This window comes from Acanthaster planci, linkage group LG11 (genome assembly GCF_054643075.1).
Source record: "Acanthaster planci isolate LZ-2023a linkage group LG11, COTS_SCS, whole genome shotgun sequence".
Taxonomy (NCBI): Eukaryota; Metazoa; Echinodermata; class Asteroidea; order Valvatida; family Acanthasteridae; genus Acanthaster; species Acanthaster planci.
The window spans coordinates 10,323,912-10,346,983 of record NC_141787.1 but is presented as its reverse complement, the minus strand read 5'-3'; the positions used below and the strand labels follow the sequence as shown (position 1 = coordinate 10,346,983).

At 41.9% G+C, this 23,072-nt stretch overlaps 2 protein-coding genes across 7 annotated transcripts in view; both read left to right on the top strand.

Annotated features, from left to right (window-relative positions):
• The window catches only part of LOC110988561 (uncharacterized), a 62,977-nt gene extending 59,330 nt beyond the window's left edge, over positions 1-3,647 (top strand). For 3 of the 5 annotated variants that reach the window (XM_087143269.1, XM_087143271.1, XM_087143268.1), the window contains 2 exons: positions 595-618; positions 1,342-3,647. In XM_087143269.1, the coding sequence (XP_086999395.1) occupies positions 595-618; positions 1,342-1,557 (240 nt within the window). In that variant the 3' untranslated portion in view covers positions 1,558-3,647. The remainder of the gene's footprint in view (positions 1-594; positions 619-1,341) is intronic. The other 2 variants (XM_087143272.1, XM_087143270.1) reach the window with 1 other exon arrangement.
• A 1,036-nt stretch (positions 3,648-4,683) lies between these two features.
• Positions 4,684-14,449, top strand: LOC110988568 (general transcription factor 3C polypeptide 5-like). 2 transcript variants are annotated; one of them, XM_022252224.2, is made up of 8 exons: positions 4,684-4,841; positions 6,541-6,808; positions 7,324-7,547; positions 8,556-8,741; positions 10,014-10,221; positions 11,298-11,473; positions 12,056-12,284; positions 12,547-14,449. In XM_022252224.2, the coding sequence occupies exons 1-8, from the start codon at positions 4,692-4,694 to the stop codon at positions 12,825-12,827; spliced, it is 1,722 nt and encodes a 573-aa protein (XP_022107916.2). In that variant the 5' UTR covers positions 4,684-4,691; the 3' UTR covers positions 12,828-14,449. The 2 variants fall into 2 exon arrangements, with proteins under 2 accessions (XP_022107916.2, XP_022107917.2); XM_022252225.2 differs by lacking the exon at positions 4,684-4,841 and adding an exon at positions 4,972-5,625.
• Positions 14,450-23,072: the final 8,623 nt, after the last annotated feature.

Below are 23,072 nucleotides of genomic sequence, written 5' to 3'. Positions count from 1 at the left end.
TCTTGTTTTAAACATACATAATTTTTTTCCCGTGATATTTTTTTGAAACATGAGTCTTTTTATTTTTAATGCACGGTACGGATGAGTCATACTAGTGTGCCTCCAATGCGAAATAAAGGAGGTTGTCCACTTTACATAAGTTAGTTTTGTTAAGTAGCAATTGCATTCAAAGTGAAAGTTGGTTGTGCTGGTACCATCATCAGTATGATTCGTAAGCAACTGGAAGTTCTTCCAAAAATGACAGTGGAAATAAGAGGTAACAGATTTACAGATTTTTCCACCTTCATTTCTAAAAAAAGTGGTTTTGGTGTGTGATTTACAGATAATTTAAAGTCAGTCAGTCAGCATGATCAATTCTCACTTTTGTGTGGAATTGCCCTTGCAAACTTTGGCATGTAGCGCATTCATTCCAGTGGCTCTTTGAAATGGAATCATCTTTTCTTTGGGTTTTATGAATCCATGAATACACCATGGGGATGTTACACTCCCCCCCCTTCCAAATGCTGCTGCTTCTGAAATTGAAGTAGCTCTTGCCTCTTTGAAAAATATTGAAATTGGCTTTTATTTGTGTTCTTGTTTAACCTATGCTAACAGAGAAGATGGAGGGAATATCGCTTTGTATGTATATTTGCATTGTCCACATTGATCACTAACAATATCTGAATGTTCATCAGCCCGTTCCTGCGTTGAGCAAATGACTGTTGTTTTGTGTTTATTTGCTAGGTCATTGCCCTTGCTCTTGTGGCCAATAACATAAGGCTGCTGCATAGTTAAATTAACATGGAGGCAATGTGCATTGTTGTACATCTTGCCTCGTCTGTTTTTTTTTTTACAAACTAACTTCCTTTCATTACGTTGGTAGTGCTAACTAGTGTTTGTGGTAATCGCAGTAGCTGCTCTTACATTGCATTTGCATATTTAGAACCACTGTTTTCCTAGTAGAACTTAAAAATATCATGGAACAGTAAAGTAGTATTTTAGCACTTACAAGATCAGAAACATTTCAGGGCCTTAAATATGATTGAAATGATACCTGCTGCAAGAAAGTGAAGGTTTCAACATCAATCATGATCTCAAATTTGTGAAGAATAATATGGTTTGCCCTCTAGATTGACAGGTTTTGACTGCAGTTTTGTGCACTGTTTTGTGATTGTCACTGACACCTGTGTGTTAATTGTCACTTCTCAATTAACCATTGAGAATAGCATTTGACAAACCTGGCAAAACATAAGCTACATATGTATTCCAGGTACTTGATTTCCTTTTTGTCAGTGCTTCAAGTAATAATTTCATTGAAGGCTGACACTGCATCTCTCCTTTCCTGCAAACCACAATTTCCAGGAGGAGCCTGCTGCTGGTCAGCCAGCCAGGTCCAGTCAAGCCCAGCCACCATCCAGCCAACCCCCAGCAACGGGACCCATGTTCTTCAACCCTAAGGACATGCCTGGTCAGATACCTACCATGCCGCCTGCTGGGGGTCCGACCAGGAGTGCAGGGTTGGGCTCATCGGGGAGGCGGGGCTACGGCACCAGAAGGCAGTACCCCACACAAAGGTAGAACATGGTGCTCCAGCCCTGATTGGAACCGAAGAAATCACAAACAAGGAGAAGCTTGGATTAGCATGTGCTGTCCAGTGGAACTATGAAGGTTTTCACAACTACTCACTGCTCTATCCATGTTTTCTTATGACAGCCAATATCTGTCAGAGAACTCTCTGAAGGAAAAAAGATGCCACAAGCAAGGATAGATCCAGAACTAAATTTTTTTTGGGGGGGGGGGTTGGGTCAGAAATTTGAATTTTGTCATTTCGCCTTTAATGGCCTTTCTGCATGAGGGCTGAGGCACGATTTTGATGTTATTCGCACACTTTTTTCAAGTAATGGAAATGAAATTGTTTTCATAGATTGAAAAAAGGGACCTTGGCCCATCAATGCCACAGAAATTCTGTCCAATATGAGCTCAGAGGTTGCCTACACATTGGGATAGGGTTGTGGTTACAAGGGAACATTGGGTTTAGGTATCTGCTAGCACAGGGCGAGGCATGTACCGGTAATGATTTAATTACATGACCACCTTGTAATCTGTAGCAATGGTTGTTCTTACGATGAAATCTTTCCTGATGTAGGTAAACATTTATTGTCTGCGTTTAATACTTCAATGATCTGGCATTACAAAAATTTAGGAGTTTTGAAATAAAAATTTATGAGTTGTGAAGTTTGTCTTCCTTTTGTCTCAGAAAATCAACAAAGGGAATTGCCATTAGTGGAAGAAAACGGTGAATGGGTAAAGTGAATGAGACTAGTCCATATAGATTCAAGTTTGTCTTGAAAATGTCTTTAAAAAATCTATTTAACATAGTTTGGATTGTCAAATTTGGGAATTTAAAATTGACAACTGGATCGTGATAACAAATAGCAAAAAAGCGAATCCCTTTTGTCAAATGCTATGATCTTTTCATCTTTGGAATATTTATTGAAATGGCTGAATGTGAGAGCCCCAAATTGTTGCTTCTGCCAGTTTTTGTGTCTTTTTGTGTCTTGTAGATTTGTAGGTAGTAGTCTATTTTATTAAATTTTCGTTTCAATTTCGTTTCTGGGGGAGCTGTTGTGTAAATTTCACAAAGGGGTTCTGCTGAACTGCAGAGGAAAAGAACATGACAAGTGATATGCTAGTATGCCTAACCCTTACCATATTTCCCCCAAAGAAAAAATTCCCCTTCAATAAGTACAATTTTATGGTTGTGACTAGAGTATTAAAGGAAATGTACAAATATTGATGCAGATTCAAACATGTTTATTTTATCTATTCTGTTTAATTTCCAAAGTAAGAGAATATTGTAGTGCGCTGGTGTAAATAGTAAAGATTTGATTTTAATGTGGGAAAAAGTTTGGGCCGAGCCTCATCTGTTGTGACCTCACGTTCATTCTGAGCATACTCTGCTGTTGCATAAAAGTTCTGAGAAGGTATATCAGTGTGAGTGTTAAAGGAATTTGGGAAACTACAAGCTATTTCAGTCCTGCAAATATTGAGTTTTAGGAATGTCTACACTTAAAAGTCTGCACTTCACATATCTTTGTGAGGTATTTCAAAAGGATTTTGGAACTTGGAATGGTGCAGTCAATTTGGAAAAACACGTTGGATAAAAATAAATGTACTAAGACATGCATATATCTTCTTTCCTTGATTATATAACTTCCTTCGTGTTTTCTCTCATATGTAGCGTCCCATATACAGTGAAATACCTTGTGGTGTAGCACACTGTTACCCGAAATCCCTTGATAAAATCTCAGATTGACGAAAACAATACAGTTTTATTGTGACTATAAAGGAAGACTGCTTGTAATTAGTCATGAAGTAGGAATGGTTGATGTTGGACTGTTGTCTTACTTATGGAGAGGTTATTGGATAGAACAGTGCAATGATTATTTTTAAGTTGCATTTGTGTTACGTGCTGAATTATTGATCATCTGTTTGTTCTGGATATTGTTTTTCGGCAGATAAAAGTGTTTCGGGGAAAGGGATTATTTTGTTCTTTTCTGGGAAGTTGAATGATGCCATGATTACTCTATAGATACTAATTATATTTTATGTTACACTGCTGAATCTCTTATGAAATAAAACAAAAGCCTGTATTTTCTGCAATGCTATCATGGCCTTTATTATTGAATTTTAATGTGTAACCTGACACAATCTTTGGCTGGCGTCCACTGCATGTGTTCAAACTGGAGTCAAGCTGGATTTAGGGTAATTCTGAGTTCCATGAATATTAATGTAGGATCACACAAAGGCTTTGAACAACTTGTAAATAAATATGAATATACTGTCAGAAATCATTTAATCTGACCATTGCTGGATTTCAGAGGGAAGGAAATAACTTCCTTCTTTAATATGAAGAAATAAAATTGCAATTATACCTAACTAAAAAATGGTTTTATTCACATTCTGTTTTGGTACTAATTCAACTCTGATAGGTAAATATTATTTGAAATAGCAGTAACTGTTGAAAGTACGATAGAAACAAGAAAAAATGGATAGTATCTTGATTCTTGGGGAGAAGGAAATAAATAAAATACAAAATCAACAAGGTGGGGGTCTCCGATCTGTCAACATTCTCACATTTCTCCTCAGGAAAATTTTACCTTTATTGTTTGTTATCCTTTCCTTGTTCTGTTTTGTTGATAGAATTTACTTGTCGATTAAAGTGTTGGCTTTCAAGGAATAAAGGCTTTAAAAGGAAAGGATATGATTGAGAAAACCTGCCCAAAATGGAAGAAAGGGGCTGAAAATGGCAAATTGGCATGGCATGATGAGAGCATTTTCAATGAATTATGAAGTCTGTTTGATAATGATGTTCTTGTGAGAATGGAAGAACACTTGGGAACGAGCAGTAGATTACTTTCTTGTCAACAGAAATGTCAAGAAAGGAACCACTGTCAACCATTTGCTGCATTCCCCGAATCATGGTCTCACGTAGCCACGCCCCTTAGGTGCTTTGCCTGTGAATAAAATAAAGTTCAACTGACTTGCCGTGTGGGTGTAGACGTTTAATTAAGAATATTTTCTGTCGATTCTTTAAACATTTTATTAATGTACTTCAATTTGTCATTTTCTTTTTATTTGGGAACGGTTAGACACAATTGTTCTTTTTTCCCCCACAAAACACAAATCTTTGAACGAGGACAGTGTCAGAAATGGCGGACAACTTGCACGGAGAAAATTCGTCTGCACTGGCAGACGACCCACAAAAACTCCCCCATCTTGTTTGTGTTGAATTTCCAGCCAGAGTTCAGAATGTGGACAAGATGCTAAAAACTCTCGGCGGCGAAGAAGCAGTCTCGAAGGTTGGTATTTTGCAAATTTAATTTGAGGGATTTCCGTTGTCACGTTTGCGGGCAGTGCAGTTCATCATGCCGTCAATAAACCTTTTCGACGTTCGCAATGCATTGTGGGTTTGGATTGCAAACATGCAATGTAGTTTATGCACAACTCTATTGGGAGAAGTGTACCTGAAAATGTTAATCTGTTTCCATTTTATGTCATACTTCAATTCAAGCCACCCCCTTCTGACAAATTGTTGGATTATTGATTTGGGACGAAGATATTCACAAACTTCAAAGTTTAAAGCTTGTCTGAGAAGGAAAATTTGGAGAAGCCCTTCCAACAACACACTGTTTGTCATGGACCGTGCTTTGATTACTTCGTGAATATTAATGTTCTAGTGTTGTCCAATCCCGCGTTGACCAGTCACATTCATTTTCAGCCTGTAGCATGACTGGTGCCCTTAAAAAGGGCAATTAAGGTTGATTTGTTCTTACAAACATTTGGAAACGTATTTGAAAATGTTTGTTGTCTAATCTGATACATGGTGTATATGTGAGTTGATGAGCAGATACATAAAAAATATTTAATAGGAAACTGTATAGATGTATTGATGTTTGACTGGTTTACTTCCCCTTAGGGTTGTCCATAAAATGCATTGCTTGTTTGTCATCCATATCCATAATGCATTGTGAACGTCGAAAAGGTTTATTAAGACCAAGGCCTCCCCCTAGGGCCAAGGCCTGCCTTACGTCAGGCATGGACCGAAGGTTTATGTTTATACTATAGGTCTACAACCTTGTTCAGGTAGGCCTATGTACAGTACGTAAGCATGTGTCAAACTTGACAGACTGTTGGCAACACACACAATACAGTGAGTGTGACAGTTCGACAGTTTTTTTTGATTAAACAAGAATTTTCTTCTTAGAGTAAAGTCTTGGACCTTATGCATAACAACAGTTTAGTGCCCATTAACAATCAATACACAAATAGTCTGTCACTATCCTAAGGAGTAGTTGATAGTAGGGGCCTTATGGGGCTTCTCATTTCACTTTAATAACTTTCAGCACAGCAAGGGAAACCAGTTTTGAAATTGCATTTCAAACCTTTCAAATTGTTGGAGATATGCTAAAAGGCAAAATTCTGGCTTGTGTATGACATATTTGCAATTTTTCTTCAGTTACCTACCATATTAATATTAGGGTCAAAGTTTTGTTTTTCGGAAAACTCTCAATTTTCATCCAAAATTTTTGGCATAATTGTGAGTTAGGCCCTACCAGCCTACTACATGTACATGTACATTTGAAAAAATGCTCGAGTGTGCATGTACACATATGGTTCTGGCTGCAGCCACTTTGTCACACAGAATTGCATTGGCGAACATGAGGTTTGTCAGGATTTTTCCTGATTTCAGGATTGTTTTCGTCTCGATGTTCCCAATAGCCGGATGATCCAGTCAATCATTTTAAGAAAATAACCATTATCGTTTTAAGGTGTTTTTACATAGAACAAAAGAAGGGGTGCATTTGGACAAACACTGATGTGTACCATAGACCCTGTATGATGCTATGGTCCTCAAAACCTCTGGTGATTATTTTTTGGATATTTAATTTTCCTCCAATGGTACCCCTGTTGTGTGTAATTTGAAAACGGCCTTCTGAACCTTTTCTACATGTAAATGAAGTGCTCAATCTCGAGAAAAAACTATTTCCCAATGATTAGACCCTAAGTGCTGATTCGGCAAAGAAGTTGCAGATGAAGTTCAGACCGGATGACCCTTTCTGCCGCTCCCTGTACGCCAGCAAACAGCCAGCAACCAGCATCCTGCTCAGAGTCAAGAAAAGATATAAGAAACAAGCTGGCAGTGTGGAGATGGAGTCTGATAGTCAGGGAGATGATTTGGAAGATGAAGGCAAAAAAGTTGTACAGGAGCAAGCAGGGTACCAGACGGAACTTGTTGGAGTCATTGACAATGTTTATCAATTTAAAGGTTTGGAAAGGAAGCTGTTTTATTCACTTTTAAATTTATGTGTTATAAACCTTTGGTAGACATGTGATACTTTGTATTTTCATGAACAGTGCCTGTCGTGCATCTTTCATGGTTGATGACGTGTGGAATGGCAGTGCATTTAGCGTTATGCACTAAACTTGCTGCAGAGAGCAGTATTGCCCAATGAAAACATTTGCTACTGTATGTCCTATCATGCCTATGTTTGAGTGCTCTCCCATTGCTGTCTTTGGTTGAGTGACAAGCCCACAAAGTGACAGTTCTTCCCATGAAGAGATGGAAGCACATGTAAAACAGAAGATGTTCTTTTCTGCACTGGAATTGCCATGATTCACGGGTTCGGTGTCTGAGTGATGAAGAAAGTTTAATGGAGGACTTCACAGGTGAACCCCACTTGCCAAGACACACTGCCACTGTCTGAAGAAATTCATTACCAATTCACTGTTGTCAAAAGGAGAGCTTTTACTTTCACTTTGCTTTTTCCTCTGAAAATAAAGGAATGTGTGACTTCCAGTACCTGCCCATGCAACGGAATGAGGAAACAGGTCGTATGGAGTCTCTAATAGAGAAGGTCATCCCCACCAAACCAGAAGACGCCAGCTTTCTTAAGCAGGACGTGCCTCTCTTCATGCTGCCTCCTGTGTTCTCTCGCACGGACCAAGCCTCCAGCCATCATTACCACCCTGATGTTGTGCCTTCCATGGAGAGCTTGTCCTATATGGTACCACTTCTTCCTTTGAAACTCCATTCACTTTCTGTAATCTGTAGAATGGTGTGCTGCTGTAAAATTTAACATCCAGGGCTCGAAGTTAACGGGCACAGGTAGCTAAAGTACACCTGTTTGTCTCAGAAATGCGCCCGTAAATCAAAATAATGGATTTCGCTGGTTCCAGTCATAGCTTCAACATGTGGTTTTGAACCGTGCTCCAAAATAGCTGGAACCAGCGAAACTAAAGTCTCAGCCTAATCCACTCATTTCTAGAACACTCGATTGCTGCAGTTTCCTTTTACGTCTGTGTACATATACACGTTAGAAAGGCCCGGTGCACGACTTTTTGCGTAGTGTCCCTAAGCACATGTTTGAGGTTCTGGTTGGTCGTGTACTCACTACTAGTTGTACGTCGCATGCAGACAAATTCAGCTGTTTAGGGAGCAAGTACTTGTTCCCGTGATGATTAGCCCAATTTCGAGCCCTGACATCCCAGCTAATGTGTATACTGGTAGTTCTAAAAATGGAGGGTTTTTTACTTTTCCTGTCGACATTGATTCTCAGTTTGCCACAGGGCCACTCAAGAATGTAAAGGCATCTGTTACGAGTACATCTCTGAAGATTCAATGTGACAGAGGGTTTTGTTATGGTCATTTGCAGTTTCATGCTCTCAGGCATGTCAGCCTGTGCAGAGCGCATAGCTAGTGGGAATCCGTTTTCGATTGTCTCAAAACGGACATGCCAGAAACATGGTATGTTTGATTTTCATAAAATTCAGATTCAGAAAAACGGAAGACAGCTGAAAAATGTCAGCAGGGCTTAGCATTAGTAAGAATGTGCTGCCATGGTATCTGAGGCAAACAGAGAGATTCTTCCCTCTTCAATCCCAGGTATTCTTAGGAAACGTATTAAATGCTGTGAGGCAATCCACAAGATCGTAGCAATGTCATACACAGAGTTATTTTAATTTCAAAGCTGTCAGTGACGTACTTGATGTCAACTTTTGCTACTTCAATCTAGGTTGGCAAAAGACTGGACAAGAACATTGTGGGCAGTGGGCGAGCGCGGCGGCCCCACAACACTTACCTGGTGTCCTTTGAGCAGGACAGTGTACCCATGGCTCCCCACCCAGATGCCATGCTGGTTTTTGAGAAGGGCAAGGAGAGAGACAACAGTGTAGGGCTGTTGAGGGATGAACTCGTTCAGGTATTATCTGTGATCAATTTTAAGTGAGGAACATTTATCGACTAGGTGTTGATTTTGCCTGGTAACATGTATGCGAAATGTATTCTGGGTACCAGGCAAAATGAAGTGGTTGTCTCTCGAACGTGGCCTATAATGTACCATCTCATTATACCTGCCCAGCATGTAATTTATCACACATTGATGAGAAATTACTGTGTAGCAATCTCGTAATCGTTTATTTAGTTACTTCATTCCTACTCATTACTTTTCCACGTCCTGCCAACCATTCTGATTTAATCACAACTATATCTTCAGACAGTAAGAATCGGAACATTCTGATTGAAAAAAAAAAGGTCCTGACAAAAGAGGGTGCTATTTACTGTGTCAAAATGGGAGGTCTTACACATACATACATGTATACTTGTGCATGTTAATAGCTTCTCTTGTGCTGCAACTTGTCTTGCAGTGGGCTTGTAAAATTGGTGTTCAGATTTCCGATTTTTCAATGTTGGTAGGTATGTAACTGCATATTCTCATTCATAATGACCTTGACGAGGATGTGTATCTTTATGTGTAAAGGTTTCACATTGAACTTTAATGGGCAACATGACTTTAAGTGTTGGAGATTGTTCTCCACTTTCATAAGTACTTCTTGAGTTTGTGTTTCATTGAATGTGATAGTTCATGTTAGATTGTTGGGACTTGAAAAAATCATTCGTGTTTTGATCCAACACCATGAGGTTTTGCTGTGGTGAAGCATCCAAAAACCCCACTGACTAACGCTAACATTTCCAGGTTCACAAGGCCATCAGTCCAGGCCAGGCGTAATTATAATATCCCAGGTTTTGGCAAAAAATTCACTGCTGGGGTGAAAGGGCAGCTTGAGGTAGCATAACACTCAATGTTAGGAGGACCAGCTTGGCTGTAATGGTACAATGTAGAAGGCTTGTACAGCATTAAGGCCGGTTCATACATGTACTTTAGATGGATGGGAAAGCGAAGTGAAGTGTACATCACGAAACATGTGCAGCGAAATCTTTACTCCTGTTAAAATGGGTTGAATTTTTGAGAATTCAAAGTGTGAATATGTGATCTGACATCACAAATTTGCATTTGTATGAGTATTTACCGGCCTTTAAAGGGGTCACAGTTTTATCCATATACATAGTGTACATTGCATGCAGTGAGGCTCAGTGCCTGAAGTTATAATGAGTCTTATGTTGTAAATGGATTCACATACCTGTACTTTGGCCCAAATAACTCCCATCGCTGTGTGAATTGGCTTATATGTAGATTTTTACTAAACGCCCAGTGTGGTCACGCGGTGCCCTGAGACACAACTGCACCCTGACTGATCGTCAGCTGAGTGTTCTGCTGCCATCTGTATCTTATTACTTCTGCAATGGACCGTGGAGGGCCACGTGGGTTCGTCTGGGCTATGACCCCCGCACTGCACGGGATGGCTTGAAATACCAGATTTTGGACTTCCGGATACGGAAATGTAAGAGAGATTCAAATTTCCGTTTTGAATTTCACACACAATTAAACTGTAACTCCCCGAGCAATTTCTGATGAATTTCCCCAAATTCTTAGGGACGCCGAACCCCACTGAAAGGAACGTTGGCGCCATGGCCAGACTAGAGTTTCCTCAATTGCAAACCCTTCTGGTGGATATGGATGCAGCTAGGATGAGTAGACAGGGTTCCCACAGTCATGGAAATCCTGGGGAAAATAAGTTGTCCTGTCAAGTCATGGGAAATAAAACATAAGGGATAAAGGGTCCTGGAAATCTGTTGTCAGAACAAAATAGAAGTCACCAAAAGTCTTGGAAATCAAGATCAAGCACGGGTTATTTTTGCTGGGCAGCTCATTATGTGATATCTGGAGAATGGTAACTGTACAGACTATATCCTTGTCTGCCTGCTGTCGTAGTAGATGTGGTAGTCTTCCAGTTCATAATAGCAAATAATTGTTCTCTGCAAAAGGGCATAAATGTCATGGAAATTGTCACATTTTAGTCATGGAAACTTCTGGAGAAGTCATGGAACTTTTAGATTTCTGTCGGAACTGCCGTTAACAAAGTAGTCATTATTGTGGCACGTGTCGATAAAAAGAGGTCAAATACGTACTAATTCTGCTATGGGATTTTAGAGTTTTGGTCAACTCCCTTAATCCCTTGATGTTGAGAGATTGGTCATTCAGAAAAAGTGACTACTTGTAAGAATTATTGCAAATACTAACTGTAAGTTTCATCAAATTTGTAGTGACATTAGTGTGATAAGTCCCATAGATACCCGTTTGTCCAATCGCTGAGGTGAAATAAAACAGTCTGTCCAAAACTGAATCCTGAAGACAAATCAGTGTTGTCAGTTCCGTCATGGGTCCTTTCACAAGTCTAGTTCCGGGTAACAGCATTAGCAGTGACAAAGGAATGCTTTTTATCTCTGAGGCATTTGATGGCATGAGACTTGATTGAACTGGATGACGTGTGGTGGACCTTTGACAGAACGTGTGATGCCCTTTCAGGGAAAAATGCAATTTCACATGTATTAGTTTTTTACAATTTTGCTCTTCCAGCTTTGTATAGGAACAAATTAGTGATGCCTGCAGATGACCAAGACCGCTTCAGGAACACTTCCACCCGTCGGAGTATGCCGGCTTCTTTCCAGAAGCCAGACAAGAAGTTGTCTTCCTATGTCAGACCCCCCAAGAGCAAGGTTTTGCAAAGAGAAAACAGGAAAGCACTTAAAAAGGTCTTTATCTTCATCTTTCTGCACCAATAAATCCATGCATTCATTTAACACTGTCCTCACTTAACGCTAAGAAGCCAGTTTTTTGGGGTCATCTTGCAGGATATTGGGTGGGATAGAGGGAGAATCTGTCCTCACCCAATGTATATGAACCTTGGCAGTCCCATGCTTCATCATTTTAAAACTTGGAAGGCAGTTAAAGACATTCATCATGAGTATGCCGGCAACTTTTTCAACTCAATCCGGTACTGGGTTTACTAGCTAGAGTCATTTATGGGTCACACCCTCACGCACTGGCCTACATACATTGAGCAGTCTCAGTTAGAAAAGCTAACATTGTCTCAGGAAAATGGGCGTATCGGAACAGAATGAAATTTTCATAAATACATTCATAATGGGAGGCAGATATAACTTTTGTATATGAAGGGTAAGCACCATACTGCTCCCAAGAATCGTATGGGGGGGGGTTCCAGGCCTCCATCTTTAAACTATTTTTTCTTGATTTCCACTGCTCACGTCATATTTTTAGAGAGGCTGCTTCAGGTCAAATTATTCTGTTTTTTTCACAATGTTCTCGCTCTTCAGGAAGCCTACTTTATTTTCAGGGAAGGCTTGGTGCCGGCCTACAACCAGATGTTCTATCAGTTATGCGACATCGATGATGAAGGCGTCCAGGCCATGATAAGGGCCAAGAGCAACTCGGCGGGGATCAGACAACCGGTCAGGTATTTAGAGCAAGAGGTCCTGGATCAGATGAGGTCTGCCATGAATGAGATACTGAAGAGAACGTTAGAACAGGAGGTGCTCAAGAGAGGTACATAAAAATGCAGAATATAGTTGGTCCCAAAAGGTACTGTAAAGGGCTCTTGATCACATGGCAACAACATTCCATTCTCAGGCGCACTGTGTGTTTGCTTTGGTTGGCAGATGTGTGGTGCATTAGGCATCTTTTACCAACTTTCATTTGAATGTTCACAAATCTGCATGCATGTGTGCACAGATCATGGCAGGTTTCATTTTTGTTGTGTTGCCACTCTAAGTTTGTTTGTTTTTTTCTTTTCTGTGTTGATTAAAAGGTGTCACAACAGAGGGAGACGAAGATACTTCATCCAGGTCATCAACATCACAAGCAGAAAATGTTGGCATTGAAGGTCCAGATACATGTACGGATGATGATGATGAGGAGGACATTGAGGACAGTCCTGAGGACATAGATGACAATGATAACGAGGATGGTCCTGAGGACGTAGACGACAATGAGGACATGGAGGAGGACGGCCTCAACATGGAGGAGGAGGATGAAAGCGAGAACGAGATGGCCACAGAGCTGTTGGAATTTTTCTCGGGGACCTCATGAGGAGAAAGGGTGTAGGACTGGGGACCAGCTGTGTCTCATCAAGCCACCCACAACCTGTTCTGAGGACAAGCAAAAAAATTGTCAGTGTCAAAGATTTTGCTGGGAAAGGGCAGGCAGTTTTTAAAATTTGCTCGGAAAGGACAGGCATATGTTTCAATCCTAGATGAAATCCAGGAGGTTGGTGAGTTTGGAGTGCGATTCAGCATCAGTTTGCATCAGTGGAAAAGTGCCATCCTCCTGGGATGTGTTGGGATGTAGAATATGCTGTGGGATGGTTGTTGTCCGGCTGGCACAGACAAAGACTCTCAAGTAGATTGACGGTTCTGGTCAAACTGTCTGTTAGGCATACAGAGGACATGGCTGCTGTGCCAGCAGCTACATTTTCCCCCACTGTGCACTAGTTGTGGAACAGGAAACAGTCGCATTGCTGGTTCAAGAGGCCTCTCTTTCCACACAGGGAACATTGACAATAGTGAACCACTGACATGAAACTAATTAAATGAGGTGGCAGAGATGGACCCATTGGAAAATTTGAGTGACGATGGGATTTGGCAAAAATTGTTTAATTCGAGCCTGTTGAGTAGGAACCACGTTGTGCTTTTGAATAGACCTGTAACATAATGACTTCACACTTTTGTTTCTTAGGACACTTTCCAATGGAAATGGGGTGGTACGGAATCCATCGAGTCCCCATAGGATAGGGCACAAGTAGACAAAGCGTGACATGATTATGCTGTACGCCTATTGGTAGGAAGCAACTAGACAGTGGATGAACTTGATAGCCCACTCTCTACTTAAGCTCTCAGCTACTGGCAATTAGGAATCAGCGCCATATTTGAGTCCATCACAAGTCTATCACAAGACATCTCGTCTCAAGCCAAGTCACGAGTTGTTTAAATGAACTGTGACAAAATTGTGGCTTTGCTATTGTTTTCACAATGTTATGTATGATTGGTTGCTTGTGTGAAAGGACTTCTTGTGGACTGGATTACAGTGACATGAGGAAATGTCATGCTTATCAAAGTAACAAGTATAAGGCAGGTCGGCAGGCATTACAGCCAGTAGGAATCGTCAACATCGACTGTCTTGATGCATTTGAAATCTCACTGCCAATCGGGTGGAGGTCACTTAAGCACAGTCAACATGATAACCTGTACTGCATTGTCAGTACTGCCTTATACAATTAACAGAAGATTACAATATGTATGTAACTTATTAAAAATAAACTTACATGTACTACCAAAAAGATGTGCAGGATGTTTTGTTGAACTCACAATTTGCAAGGCTTCAGTTACTCATCCCAGCTTCAGTTGTGCTTCGAGCAGAATACAAAAATACTTTACCTTCCTGTGTACAATTAGTCTCATTGGGTAATAACATGTAATAGATAGCAATATCTATGAATGAATTCTGGCACGAAATTGTGCATAATAGCCCTAGTTTGTGTTTGTAGATTATATTTCGCCCTACTCGTCAAGACTCACTTTGTATTATTGCATTACATAATACAGTCTGATCCACCTTTTTAGTAAAAATGGAATATTCCCTCATAGACAAAAATGCAAATGAGCCCCACCTACCTTCAGCCCCACCTTCAGCCCAATAAACACGCCCAAAACCCACTGAAGCGTGTCTTTGTTTTATGTGGTATGGTCTGAAATAGTTGCGTGTAGTCCACGCTCCACTATCCACAGATTTTATCTTTCGATACCCTTCTAGCAATAAGTGAAGCAGTCCACGACCAAAACGACAGCATTTCTTGAAGGATAAATTAACCTCGAGTGTTCCTAATGATGAAGATTCCAGCCTTCAGCATGCTTTCATATCGGTTTCGGCTTCGCCTTGGGTCGACCAACCTTGCAGGGAAAAAGCTTCTCTTTGCCTTGAGCAGGAGATCATCACACTAAGCCGCGCGATTCACGGCCTTCCATCGCCCCATACCTCACTCAGAATCGGCACCAGCTTCTGCATTGGTTGCCAAGCCCCGTCCCATTATGGGTTTAACGCCGCCTTGGGTTGCCCCATCTCCGCCAGGCACTCCGGATATTAATTTTCTTACAGCCCCCGCCGGCCATTTTTGGAATTTACCGGCCATGGCTTCGGGGGACGAGAGGGCAATATTCCAACATGTGACTTCCATACGACTGTCATTTACGGTATGTCACCGTAAATGTTGGGGTTTCCTGCTGCCCAGCAGTGGCTTCCATAGTAACAACAGCCACTGGTAACCAGTCCAACTACTCCTACAGTTAGTTCCGCGGCCCAACGGCCCCCTCCAAGTCCGGTACTTTAAATGGGAACGAACAAGCCAACTCCGACATCGTTGACTTGATTCGGCATCCCACGTGCGATATGGACGAGCTCTGAAGATCGTGTTGGGGACAGTCTGCACGGGTCACAGTGCATGGACTAGATTAGATACATGTGTGAGTGCATGACTTAGCCTAGCCGACTAGTCGTCAGATCAGTGAGGATAAGCACATGTGAGCGATGTTCGTTCAAAGGTACAATGTACATGTATACGTGGGCGGTCCAGGTGCATTACGGAGGCTGGAAACATCGGCGAGAGTCGTCTGGACGTCTGAAAGTTTCCAGGCCAATCTTGCCTGTCTTCGCCTCCGGTAAGTTCTCCAAAGGCACAGACGATGCCACAGCACCTGCTCTAGCGTTCAATAGGTCCTTTTAAAGCTGGCACCGTGTTGGGATTGAGCAACTAAGGTGGACCACGGAGGCAGCTGATGTTGACTGAGTCATGGATGAGTTTTTATTATTCCATAAAATAGCCCACATGGGCAGACATCCTCAGCGTTCCTGCGCTGTACACATATTCATATATCTCTACAATAGTTACCCTGTCCACACGGTCCCCCCCCCATCCCCGGTCAATGTTGTCATCTCGAGCTGGACAGCAGGCCGCGCACTGAGACCCAGCCATTGGAAAGGGCCTCTCGTTGGGGGCCCAAAGACATTTGGCTAGGATTGTAGAACATCATCTAATCTATCATGTGGACAATAGAATCACGTCTCTGAGTACACTGCGCTCGGAAACTGATGTTATGCTAACTGGCATTGCCTAACTCCACTCCAAGATCTTATCTTGAACACATGTCATGAAGAACTCACTGTATACTTTGTCACATAATATGGGTCTCTGGTGCTAGGCCAAGACACAGTTGTAGGTAGTGCGCTTAGCTGGTGGTATGTTCATTGCATTGGTACATTCCTTTTGGGGGTGCTGAGCAATGTCCATTGAGGTGAAGTACAAAAGGTACAATGGGTTGCTTCTAGCATTCCACTGATGGTTTGCTAGGTTGGTATAAAAGGCCCATGCAACTACCACTGGGTGAGGTGGGGGAGCGGGTTAGTGGGTTAGCGTGGTGGTTCTTTCCTCGCTTTGTACCAATGAGGCCCGGGTTCGAGTCCCGGCTTGGCCCAGGCTTTAAGTGCATTTGGTTTCCAGTCCTTACTCGCTCTCGCAGGTTTTCTCCGGGTACTCCGGTTTCCTTCTGCCTCTAAAACTGGACCTTCTTCCTAACTCCGTAATGTGATGCTGACTAATAAAGTGTATGAATAAACGTACAGTTGTTGGCGCAAATAGCCTGAGTTGCTGAAAGCGCCATTAAAACAAAGCGACAACACTGGGTGAGGTATTTCCACAGAATATTTGGCTGGGGACACATCTCTGTAGCTTGACGGCGGCCGGTCTTTTTTTCTGTATACACTGTGAAGTTAGATGTAGCCTGCTTATTTTGTATAAGTTACTGCCGTCTGTCAGTGTCTCTCTTCTGTCATGTAAGTTGTATTTTGTTCGCTATGTTGTTGAGTGCCACAGGGACCTAGCCTGGTCAATCTCCTTTTTTTAAAAAGAGAATTAAGAAATAAAAATGTTCCTTTTTTATACTTTTTCTGGAGACCAAAATAAATACCAAAATAAAGAAATGGAAATTATACACAGTAATGTACGCAATTTCAACAGATTTTGTGTACCACAAAACTAAGAGCAACACTGAGGTTTAGGGCCTGGAATGCCATCACAGTTTTGCTCATTAATATAGAAATTTCCATTAGCATGAAAATCAGAAAGGGTCCCAAACACAGATCGAAATAGAAAACAATTAATGAAAATAAAAATAGAGCCTGAAAGTTAACCCTATATGGCGCTCCCGGAATCCTTGGATAGAAGAGATATCGCGTAAACCAGTTAGAATCAGTAATGTTGTTTCGTTCAGTTCCTTCTTAAAATCTCAACTTGTAAAAATCTATTTGCTGGCATATGAATAATATTTATAAACACTGAGTACCTGACCTAAAAGAGAAATGTCCTGCCAAAAACGGACCCATCAATTTCGAAAATATAAAATACATGAAGAATAGTCCAATGGTCTCGTATACACAGGGTGCAGTTTACTAATTCAAGTGAAAATTTCTGGCCAGCTCGTTAGCATTAAAAGTTCCACGCACAGTATCTTTTGAAAAAGAGATTGTTTGGCCCCCAAAATGATGAGATTGAGTAAGTCGTTGCCAGGATCGACTGCCTGAGTCTTTGAGCTTTCATATGAGAGCAGAATGGCTACAAAAATACGGTTGAAAATGGTTCGAAGTGCCCAAGAAAGTTGAGGGTTGCTACTTTGAGAATGGCTTCAACCTCACTTCAGAAAAATCACTTGGGGGGGGTTGTTTTGTGGGAATAATTAAAAATGTATTTAACCCACAAATATTGAAAAGAAATTGAAATGCTAGGGACTAAACAATAATTCAATTTGTGTTTCAGAAATCTCAGGGATGTCGGTATGGACCCTGAACTGAACAGTGCTGATTCTACAGTGTTTGTAACGGGGCTTGAGTTAGCGGTCTGTACCCCTCAAGTCGTTATTTGGCTGGGCAGACCTGGCACAACGCAGGGGGTACAACTTTAAAAAACCAATTGCTGTGTCTGTAACCAAGCAAATTCTCTCCTAACAAAGAGTCGTGAATTTGGTCGCAAATATTGGCGTCAGTATTCGCGACTAAAGAGCAAGTCGTGAATTTCGGTTGTTGATATTGGCAGCAATATTCGAGACCAGAGAGTGGGTCGTAAATTTGGTCGCAAATACTGATACATGTATTAATATTGACGATGTCCCTCCGGGGCCACCATATCAGACCATTCTTTTTAACTAACAAGAATAAAATAGAACGAGCATAACGCCGAAGTTGTTTTTTTTTGCATACTGACACCGCAGTCCTTGCATTTGTATTTTGTCCGTATGTAGGTGTGTATGGTGTTGTTGTGAGAGCATTATCCTTTCGAGAATTCAAGTGTCTGGCGGAGTGCCAGCATGTCCTGACCTGCGTGACCGTCGTTTCCGCTAACAAGAAGCGTGGGGCTGTATCCGGATATAAAACCAGAAGCTCAAACCTGGAACCGGTGGATGATACACTCATGAAATGGAGTATCGCTCAGCAATGGCGTCCGTGGTGGTTTCGTGCCTTTTGTTATCGATGTTTCTCATGCGGGCAACTTGTCAAAGAGGTAAGGACAAACTCCGAAGCAAGGCCTGGTTTGTCTTGGCTGTTGGGTTACCATGAGTATCATCTGTTTGTGGAAGCAAAGTTCTTTGAAATTAACTTCTGCAGTTGTGATCAGAAGTGTGTAATTTATGAACGTTTACTTTGTTCAATTCAGCATGAGGATAGAATGCTGTGTCCGCCGTCAGTAGACTGCAGGATTTCAAGGACTTACAGTATTAATGTTGCCTGGAAGCGGTGAGGTGTGGGGCAGATGCTAACCCAGGATCCAATTAACCCAAGGGTATCCAAACAAAACATGACATGCTAGATGAACAGTGAGGTGTGTCAGTCTGAAATTGGGGGGGGGGGGAGAGGAGGTTGCCAATGGTATACGAGGCCCATAGGTTGGAAGCATATCCTAGGGGAGACCCATCGCACCGGATGCATGATGTCGTTGATGTTGAAACCGATGTGACAGTGATCTGATACGGCAAGGGTACCCGGTATCCATGCTATCCAGCTTAACTTCAGTTGGTGGTCTTTGGGTGTGGGAGTGCTTGATGATGGATGACTTCTCAAATTCTCCTTTCCTGCCATGGGCTTTGTGTTGGCTGAGGTCCTGCCAGTCTCGCCCTTAGGCCAAAGATGGATCTTGGGTGTTGCGTCTCCAGACAACGTTTATGCCGCTTTACCGCTTCACCGTTATGATCCCTGCAGTCTGACTATGGACTGAGCATACTGTCCGAAACGTTAAGTACTCTCCAGTTCTTTTTTTTTCAGAACCACACATACTGACAAAAAGATATGCATGGTGGCACCGCTAACGCATTGCCTTTATCTTTACTATCACTGACAATAGCTTAATTGTTTTATGTATGTTTGCGACCACACTAAAACTTGCTTTATAGTGTAATTGAAAGCAATTGGAGTCATATTTTCTGGGACAGTACCTGTTTTTTCATCGGTATTTGCAATACCTAAGTGGTTGCAGCTGAATGGATAGTGCCCAGCCCCGCCCCAAAATGGCTACTTTTCACAAAGCCATGAATGTTACACGATGGGCCAAGTGATTGAGCATGGAACAGTGGTACAGGTAAGATACAGAGGTCCTTATATCTAATTAAAAAAAACGTCTTTTCTGTTGCTCTGTATTCTTTAAATATACCATTTTGTATGACTGAAGTTCTTATTTTGCTTTTCGATATTTGGAACATTTTGCAGGGTGGACGTAGAAAAAACCAAAAATAATGCTGGATGTATCCTAAATTGATCAAAGAATCACAAAATGCATGCATAATCAATGTGTAAGTTCTTTTAACGTACACCAAGTTTCCTCGTTTGTTTGAATAAATCAAGGGTTCAGTTTGTACTAAGAAAAAGAACAGTGTTTATCATAATTATTCAATACAATTTTTATATCCTCGTTGTTAACACTGCATTGCATGTGTTACTTGTACGGTGCACAGACATGGAAGCGTTCGTCGCATGTTAGCTCAGGAAGTGTGTCTTGGGAAAAGAAAAATACTGTCCCTGTAGTCGATAACTTAGCAAATCGACATGATGAGTACACAAACCATGTGCTTGGTACACGATTGTCCATTGAAATTGTCTTTGGTGCTACCAGAAACCTATTACTTAACTTTTAAATGTCTTCCTTCACACCCTACATATTGTGTATTAAAGAACAAACTTATCTTCTTTTTTTTCAAGATGTATTTTTGCGTTGGGGAGATGTTAATTATATATAACAGGTTTTGCCCTTACCCAACGTATATCAATAAGCACTGTGTGCTCAGTGCTTGTCCGAGAGCTTGCGAAAAAACCTCACAAGCTTACTCGGGTGGGACTCGAACCCACGACCTCCTGCCTACTAGTGCAGATGTCTTAACCACTCGACCACCGAGCTTGCCGGGGTCGGCTGGCCGGTCCGAGTCAAATGAAGCAGCACGTACCGCGAACTATTTTCAAGATGTATTTTTGCGTTGGGGAGATGTTAATTATATATAACAGGTTTTGCCCTTACCCAACGTATATCAATAAGCACTGTATGCTCAGTGCTTGTCCGAGAGCTTGCGAAAAAACCTCACAAACTTATCTTCATTGTACAAGCAAGGTGTGTTGAATACAACACCTACTAAAAGTCCAATGGGAAAGATAATTTTATTTTACCCTCTTATTTTAGAGTGCGTTTTATTACATCCCCGGCTCGGCTTCGAAACTGGAGTGTTCAGAGGCATATCCTAAGTTTCTTGTGTACTTGTGAAAGGTGCAGACGGACCTTTTCTATGTATTAACACAACGTGAATCGAGGTCGAATTGTAAATCGAGGACGTCCTCAGTTCGCAATAAGGTGAAATTTGAGGCTGCAGTCAGCAGTTATGAGGGTCAGCGAAATTTCAAGGCATTTGGAAGCCGTACTCGGTGTATGCATTTAACACGCCGGGTGTTTAAAGACACCCACTCTAAACGGACAGTTTCAGCGCATCCCTGGATGGAATGGCGCCCTCTCTACCTCTCTTGCTACCCTGTCCGGATCGCTGAGCACAATGAACGTCGCCAAGTGCAGGGGATGCATAACCCCAACAAATATAAAAGCCTCCAAACTGTCCAAAAGCATTATAGCGTCACCTTGCCATCACACCCGTGGACTCCTGTAGCCGTTCTGAGATGTAGGTTTCTTCTAGTGGAAAATAAGGTGAATAAAAACGATTTAATTTGAAGCAGAATGTTGAGCATGATATGACCAGACCCTATCTCGGTACGGTTTACTACATCATTAAATACATGGCCCCAGTACTGGCTAGTACCATGCTACTAGTTAAAGTGTAGTTAAAGTATGGCTGCTAACCCCCCCCCCATGTTGTCGATAGGATTATGTAGATCTTATACCGCTGTTAGAGTGATTGTGCCAGTGGAATAGGTACACCTACGCAGTCCATAAAGCTCAATCACATAATTCAGTTGAACAGGTTCCTGCAGCACATTTTTCCAGCAACAAACGAAGACTTAATTATATATATAACGGTTTTGCCCGTACCCAACGTATATCAATAAGCACTGTATGCTCAGTGCTTGTCCGAGAGCTTGCGAAAAAACCTCACAAGCTTACTCGGGTGGGACTCGAACCCACGACTTCCTGCTTACTAGTGCAGATGTCTTAACCACTCGACCACCGAGCTTGCCGGGGTCGGCTGGCCGGTCCGAGTCAAATGAAGCAGCTGGTACCGCGAACTAGTTTTCAAGATGTAACGAAGACTTATCTATTATCAGTATTTGGTGGTTCTAGGCCTAATTGTGATTACATTTTTTTGGGGTGGGGTGGGTGGGGGGTGAATGTGGCTCTTTGGAGCCCGGATACCTGTTCTCCCCCACCCCCACCACCAGTCCATACCAAATTAAAAGAAGAAGTTTGGACAGTATGCCTGAGTCGTCCACCGGTTCCAGCAGTAAGCCTACTACATCTGTTGCTCTAAGTGATGACACGTCTGACGTCCAGGAGAACTATGGTGTGACCGTAATGCAAACCAGTAAAATAGGTTGGCTGCAGGAAATGGGACAAGGAACACTTCTGCTTTTACTGCGATGTACTCCAGGCCAAGCTCCCCCGTCATTTCCAGTCATGTCACAAGGAAGAAAGACAAGTCGTTGAGATCGCCTGTGGGCCCAACGCTAATATGCGTAAGAAACTCCTGTTGAAAATTCGCAATACAGGTACAGGTAATCAGGTTCTGCGTGAACGTCGTGGTGTGCTCGTTGTCGGGTACAGGCCAAATCGCAAGGTATCTCCCCATGCGTATGGACCATGCGTATATTGTTACGGCTATTATGTGCGTACCGATTTGTGGCGACACGTGTGCCCTTTGAAGCCAGCACCCCCTCCATAGACTGACAGCACCGGTAAGAAACCTCCTCCTGTGGGCGTGTCGTTCCAGTTGCACCAGGTTCTTAGTCCAAATGAAGAGAGACGATGTGGCTTTGGTAGTCAAGAATGACACGTTGATTGTTGAATTAGCCAAGCGTCAATACATGAAACTAGGGTACGATGTAGATCAGCATGGCTATATCCGTAACAGGGTACGTGAATTGGGTCGACTCGTCATACAGCTCCGAGAGAACACACAGTAACCAAATGCATCCCTCGAATCATTTTTCCGTCCGCACCACCTTTCTGATATTGTGAAGGCTGTGCACGATATTGCCAGCTTCAGGCCCCTGAAAATGGTAGGCTATTACAGCAGATAAGCCGTCTTCCTCACGGCTATCAGCTTGCCTACTCTTGTAGAGATAGATATGAAAAGGCACAAGATATCGTCACTCGTTGTGAGTCAGGCGAGTTGACCCCTGAACCCCGGTGTGTCCCTGGTAAGTATTCGTTTGAAACAAAAATTAAAGTTCAAGAAAGAGAAACTGTCAACTGATCAAATTTCAACGAAAACTTAAAAATGAACTTGTACTCTGTTATGACTCAACAGCAGAATAGATTTTTAAACTGAGAAACTTTGAAAGAAAAAAGAATAAAGGACATGAGCTCAGTTTGAAAATGTTTGTCAACAGGTGTTGTCAGAACGCATGACATTAACCTGCCACCAATTTCAGGAAACAGGTGTAGCTCCGCATCATGCGTAAACCTTATGCCAGGAGTATGTGGTGTAGCTGTGTAATGTGCTTGTGGTTGAGTTTACAAAAAGTTGCGTAGCTTTGTAGCATCCTAACTATCTGAAAATTCATTGTCAAAAATGATCAGAGTGTAAAAGA